General features: G+C 50.3%; 1 protein-coding gene across 1 annotated transcript; it reads left to right on the top strand.

Annotated features, from left to right (window-relative positions):
* The first annotated feature begins 4610 nt into the window (after positions 1-4610).
* Positions 4611-6669, top strand: LOC119285252 (protein PSK SIMULATOR 2-like). The gene is made up of 2 exons (XM_037564491.1): positions 4611-4833; positions 4960-6669. The coding sequence occupies exon 2, from the start codon at positions 5074-5076 to the stop codon at positions 6469-6471; it is 1398 nt and encodes a 465-aa protein (XP_037420388.1). The 5' UTR covers positions 4611-4833; positions 4960-5073; the 3' UTR covers positions 6472-6669.
* The last annotated feature ends 267 nt before the right edge of the window (positions 6670-6936 follow it).

Raw genomic sequence — 6936 nt, 5'->3', positions numbered from 1 at the left:
TCGTGCTTCATCTCTGGCGACAGACTATCCCACAGGGCGTTTCCGCTCGCTGTCATGGCAGATGTGGAGCAAAGGAGGAGGATGTGTTTTTATGTGGAGTAGCCGGGTGTGGCCGCCTTTAAATAGCGGATTCCGGCGATGCCAAGCGTCCGGGTGTGTCAATGCGTAGTGCCGGAATTGGTTCCTCGGCCGGCAAGCTTGCTTAATGGTGGCATACAGATGGACAAACATTGAATGGGCGTGGTAGATATCTGCCTCGCCCCGTACATCAAACGTCGCTCCGGCATTGAACATGCGTGGACACCGGGGACACAACGTGGGTGGCTCTCTCGGCCGACAGGGTGCTTCATTGCCGATGCCAATGAGAGGTCGCATCTGCTCTACGCCGGCGTCATTGCAAAGCGGCTGCTCTACAGCGACATGAATGCGGGCAGCTGGCTCCAGGTGATTTTTTTTGGAAATATGCCCTAAAGAAAATAATATAGTATCATTATATTTTCATGTTTATAATTAAGGATTTTATATTCTATACTATACCTGCTATGATCTTGGAATATGCGGTTAAGTGGAAAACTCATATGCGCGTGTGAAATAATAAACGGTAAAATATGATTCCATGTGTCGCTTCTAAGATTAGCTCAAGTGTTTGGTGATCATATTTACCAGATGTTAGGATATCGTTAAGTGTAACGATAGTGCTAAAACAACTTTGAGAATATGACATTGGAAGAGCAATTATATTTAATTAACCCAAACTTGTTTGTTATACTTTCATATGCAATCGTCACAAGTCAACTGTTATAACACAGAGAGTTAACATGTGATTTAGTTTCTTGGAGCATGAGAGTATCACAGTCACTTCTTACTGCAGGGGCATACATGTTCAAATGTGTTCACTAACATCCAATGTAGTGAATGTCATTCAGTCGGATCATCAAATATTCGCTCTTGTCCAGGCTTCTCCCTTTGAGAACTTTTATCTATATTTAACAGAATTTTGGTCTCTCAAGTTCTCCAAAATTATAGACTTGGTCCCTCAATATTTATTGATAGACATTTGCACCTTCAAGTCTCAAAATGGGGCAAGTTTTGCCCAAAACCAGATTTTGACCATGTTGACAAGTTTGTGCACCAGAGCATCTTGAACGCCAAAAAGTCAGATTTTTTTACGAATGTACTGTTGACCTAAAATAGATTTACAGTTTTTATTTTGCCATGAGGACGTCGAGTGTCCAAAGACCACAGAAATTTGCACATAGCTTGCACACTTGACTATATTGGATTTTTGCCTTTTAAAAAAAATTGTTGTTCATCAAAAGCAGATTACGTGGTGGTATAACCGGGTTAATGTGGTCAAAATCTGATTTTGGAAGAAACTTATCTGGTTTTAAGACTTGAAGCACCAAATGTCTAGAAAAGAATCATAAGGGATCAAGTCTATACTTTTGGAAAAATTGAGGGATCAAAAACATACTTTTCTCTATAATTAATAATTGCAAACCAATGCAACAACTACCAAAAGCATTGGATGTTCATCAAGCTTTATACGTTCATCAATCTCAAAAGCCCAATATGTCTGTCGGTTCAAAAGACCTCAAGTTTTGGCGTCCTTTTCACCATCCTTTTGCGCAAAGTGTTTGTACATGAAAAGTCTTGAACAAACTTCGCTACGTCGAGATCCAAATTCATCGTCTTCACGAACAACTTTTGGTCCTCGAGAGTCGCTTTGGTAGTAGTCTTCATATCCTAGAGCTTAATCTTCTTATTTTGCATCTCCATTAAGATGTCAAATATCCTCCTTCACCTCATTGCACTTGGAACATGCCTCCTCCTCCTCCATGATGCCCTCAAAGTTTTCCGGCATCTTGGTCGACCCCCCTTCTCGCTTCCCCTTCTCCGTCTCCCACTTCCTCCCCCTCGTCCTAGCCACACAGGTGGTCGATGCAAGCCTTCCAGCGGTTGGATCAACAACATCGTCCTCACCAGTGCCTTTTGAGTCGGCGATCTTGGGGGGGGGGGATGGGCAATGCTTGCCCACTTGCTTTGTTTATTCAACATGACCAATAATGCATCAACGTGAATGACTTTTCCCGAACTTGTGGTACTAGGCACATGCCCTATTTGGCTAGCAATAAGACAACAACATGATCAAGAACTTGCAACATAGAGCAAAAAAATCCAATGAAAACACATAGAGCAACACGGCACGAAACTTACGAGCTCGAGGATTGACATGCCACTTTGCCACCATTTTTGCGTTATATGTGCCTCAATACTTGTTGATGTCAAGTTGAATGATGCATCATCGATGGCCTAGCGACTTACATTGTGGTCATGGATCACTTCGTTGTCGGGGGAGGGGGGGGGTATAGTTATTTTGCTCATGATAGAAATCATGCACGGTTTGGCAAAAACCCGAGCCTTTTTCCTCAGTGCCATGCATCATACCAACACTCATGCCCAACCACGCGTCACATAATAATTCATCTTCTTTCAGTGAGTACGACGAGTGTCCTCATCTTCTTCTCGTCTCGAACGGGTACGACCGACTCCGCCTACTGGGTGTTCGGATCGGGCGCCTCTTGCTCTGGCTGCAGTGAGTAGTGCCGTCTACTTGTCTATCCCTGTGACCACCGCCATCATGGATCATGTTCATCATCTCCTCACCGACGGTCGCTGTCGAGCTTGGGGAGGCGTTCCATGGAACGGTGGCCAGGCACCGCTGGACGAGGGCTCCTTAGAAGGAAACCATGACCGGAAGAGCTGTGACGACTACGTCTCCATGACCGTGTAGTCCGTATTGATGTCGATGGTGTATGGTGGAAGGCGTCCAAAGGTGGTGGAGTGTTTCGGCGACTGTGTCTCGGGCTAACTGTTTAGATGGCCGACATAGTAGTACATTAGCTTGAACTGGGGAGAGGGGAGGGAAGGATGCTGACGGCCGGGCGGTAGCTGCATGAGTGGTCAGGTCGCCGCCTTCTTGGCGGCCCTCTCTATCTCGTAGGCCGTCCTTGCCATTCTGCAGCTAGGCAGCGGACGGGCTTGTGTGTGTCTTGCGGGATGATGAACATCATGAACGGCTCCAACAGATCCATCTCGGCGGTGGCGGAGGAGATTAGGGTCGAGAGGAAGGCTTTGGCGCGAAAAGGTTACAACCTCTAGTAGATGGTTTGAAAATGACTCTAAAGGAACATATTTCATCGAGTAGTGCTAACTTCTCCCTTTTTAGAATGGTTCCAGTGGCTACATTTATGTTAAGTCTGGTCGCTTAGGCCGTTGTATCTTTTGATGTGGCAGGATTATGAAAATACTCGGGTTTCAAGTGGGGTTTTAAGTGGCGGGGGGGCCTACTCCCCAAGAGCTCCCCTCTATTTGAAGCAGGGCTGCAGGGTTTCAGACGTCTAGAGGGGTCCGGCCCAATTTTATGCCCGTGTTGAAGACCTGGAAGTGTCCGGACTGTTCGTCGTTAGAGACAATTTATGATCGTTTTAGTGATCCACGTTGGAGATGCTCTAACATAGCTCCTGCCGTATTGTGTAGGGAACAGGCAGGTTACTATCAAATCGTTCAATGAGCCCTCCTGGTGGTAATTCAAATCTGTGGAGAACGAGCACTTACCGTGGCACTGATTGAAAACCGACGTTTAGCGTTCCAGCAAAATAATAATTCAAACTACAGTTATTAGCCGAGAAAAAGACGTACAGAAGGCGTACCACGGTACCACTGCTGTAGCAAAGCGGGTCCTCCACTATACAACCACATGCGAGAATAGGGATGAAAATAGAGTGAAAACTTTCCGCTTTTCTGGAGGAATAATGGAAACGGAGAGGAAATATAAAAACGAAAACCGAAAATTTGCAAAACGGAAGTGGAAGTGAATTTTTTTTATGTGGAAACGGAAACAAAAACGGAATGGTATTTTCCGGTCAAACAGGCGTGGAAACGGAACTTTCCGTTTTCGTGAATATGGAATTTTCGTTTTTACTATAGACATATGGCTACTTTATAATTCAACCACTAAACAACACACAAGTATACAATGAGTAGAATGAATCATTTTAGCCCAACATTTACTACTACACATGTACTCAGCTTGACCCTATACGTAATTGTCCAGTACTACTACGATACTACGCTAAGTTACTAACATAATGATATTCTTTTATAGCCATATTAACAATTTATTAAATTTACTTATGTTTTGTGTGTATTTCTCTAAGGTTTAAGGGTTTTTTTAGCTTCCGGTCAAATGCCCTCTTTTGTTTCCGTGTCCGTTTTGTATTCACTCCGTATCCGTTTTCAGTAGTATCTGTTTCCATATTCATTTTCAAGGTTTTTGTATTCATTTCCGTTTCTGCAAAAATGTATGAAAACAAATATGGTAGCACTAGTTCCGTTCGTTTCCCCTCCGTTTTCATCCTATACGGGAACCACTAGGCCACCGAGGCGACGACGCACCGTGCCTTACCGGTCATCGGACATGCATATTCCAGGCCAAGCGGGAAGAGGGGAAAGGGGCGTCGCCGTCGACGACCTGGCGGGGGCAAGTCTCCGGCTCTATCCACCAGACGGCACTGAACTTCCTTCCACCACCAGTAGTCTAATCGGGACGGCAGGATTGCTGCAGGCACATCGCACATGGGACACTTGCTCGTGATTTTCCGGCTACGTGCGTGGACGACTTCTCATCTCCTGACCCGGCCGCGTCGCGCTGCCGACTGCGTTTAGTTAAACACGCACCTTCCCCTAATCCTCCATCCACAGACGAGCACACATGCTTCCTTCGTCTTCTTCGCGTGCTGGCGCTGGCGTAGCTCTTCGCTGTTAAACGCGGTATCTGCTGGATGAGCAAATCCTCTCCGGGTTTATCATCCGTCGTACGCATGATCCTGCGCCGTCTCGCCTCGAACGTTCCTGCACCGATTCTGATATCTTTATCTCTCCTATAACTACTTGCAGGCTGCGGCTGCGGCAACCTCAGTCAGTCAACAGCGAACATAGCTACAGTTTGCTTCCTTCTTTGGTTTTCGATCGGTCTACTGCGCGCGCGCGTTTGTGTGGAGGAGTTTTGTCATGGCCAGGTCATGGCTGGCCGGCCTGCGGTCTCGGCTCGGCGGCGGCGCCAGGCAGGACGGGCTCGGCATCCTGGCCTTCGAGGCCGCGGCGGCCATGTCGCGCCTGGTCTCGCTCCACCTCTCGCTCTCCGACGCGGAGGTCAGGAGGCTCCGCGCCGACGTGCTGCGCGCCGAGGGCGTCGCGCGCCTCACGTCCACGGACCAGTCCCGCCTGCTCCGCCTCACGTGCGCCGAGCTCATGGCGGGCCTCGACCGCGCCGCCGACGACGCCGCGCGCCTCGGGGCGCGCTGCCGCGGGCTGCCGGACGCGCCCTTCCTCCACAACTTCGACCGCGTCTACGCCGACGCGAAGCGGGGAGCCGGCCTCGCGCGGCTGGACGCCACCGTCGGGTTCTCCAGGGGCGCCGGGAAGCGGTTCAAGAAGATGGAGCGGCACGTGGCCGCCACGGCGAAGCTGTACGCGGAGATGGACGCGCTCACCGAGCTGGAGGCGTCGGAGCGGCGGATGGAGCAGTGGAAGCAGCACAGCGGGCCCATCCCCGTGCAGTCCTCCAAGCGGCAGCCCGCGGACGAGCCAAGCGAGAAGCTGATGGGCGAGCTCAGGTTGCAGCGGCAGAAGGTGCGGCGACTCACGGAGGGCTCGCTCTGGAGCGTCGCCGCCCACAAGGTGGCCAAGCTCATGGCCAAGTCGGTGCTCGCCGTGCTCGCGCGCGTCTCCCTTGCCTTCGGCGCGTTAGTGCCGGGATTGCCACCTCCGTTGACAGGCCGGGGATGGGCGCTCGGCCACTCGTCTGGCCCCATGCACCAGTCGACGGCGCCCGACGCGGCGATCCGGCACTCGGCTCCGATCTTCCGACAAAAAGACACGGCCTCGACATCGTCAGAGTCACTCAAGCCGCCTGCGACCACCGTCGGCGGCTCGGGGATGGAACTGCGTTACGCGAACGTGATCTTGTCCGCCGAGACGCTGCTCAAGGTGCTGAGGCCGGCGATCCGCAATGAGGAGGCGCATGACGGGATGACGGAGCTGGCGATGAGAGACGAGCTGTACAAGATGCTGCCCGTGACCATACGCGCGGCAGTGAATGAGAAGCTGAGGGAGAGGCTGAGAGGAGGGCAGGTGGACGAGGAGGCCGCCGCGACAGCGATGGACGCCGTGGACGGAGTGCTGCGGTGGTTGGGGCCAATGGCGCATGACACGCTGCGGTGGCAGGACGAGAGGAGCATGGAGCGGAAGCAACGGTTCAGCATGCAGCCGCGCGCGCCGATGGTGCAGACGCTGCATTTCGCGGACCGTCGGAAGGCGGACGCTGCCATCGTCGAGGTGCTCGTTGGTCTCAGCAGTATGTGCTGGTACGACGATCAACGGCGGCGGCCGGCTGACTGGAACGAGTAGCCGGCCTGGTCAACGACGATGCGCAGCTCATCATGTGTAAATGTGTAGATACTGTATACGTGTAGGAAAGTCATTTGTATACATCCACAAGATCATTGATGGCACGTGTTGTTGTGTCAATATATTTTTCCAACGATGAAAGAATTTTTATAAATATATAGTCATAAAACATAGTGGCACAAAAGCATTAAAGTTACATTTGTATAAAGCGCCTACATATTGGACGACTATAAAAGATTCTAGTAGTGCAGCGGTGGGAGAGGATTGGGTTTGTCAAACTTGGGTTTTAACTTGAATTTGGTTCTATCTTTATGTCTCACACTTGAGGGGATTGAATCAGGAGTTTGAGACATTGCTAGATGTTCCTTAGAAGTTGCATCATTGAAAGCACAAAGCGTACACATGATAACAGCGGGCAATGCATTTGCTATAACTTTGGATCAGCCCGGAGAGGCGACCGCCCCG

Source organism: Triticum dicoccoides, chromosome 4A, assembly GCF_002162155.2.
Source record: "Triticum dicoccoides isolate Atlit2015 ecotype Zavitan chromosome 4A, WEW_v2.0, whole genome shotgun sequence".
Classification (NCBI taxonomy): domain Eukaryota; kingdom Viridiplantae; phylum Streptophyta; class Magnoliopsida; order Poales; family Poaceae; genus Triticum; species Triticum dicoccoides.
Note: the sequence above shows the minus strand (reverse complement) of the source record. Positions and strands in the feature narration are given on the sequence as shown.

What these genes read in the sequence shown, in the direction of transcription:
- LOC119285252 (XM_037564491.1), top strand. Translation starts at nt 5,074, where the DNA reads ATGGCCAGGTCATGGCTGGCCGGCCTGCGGTCTCGGCTCGGCGGCGGC.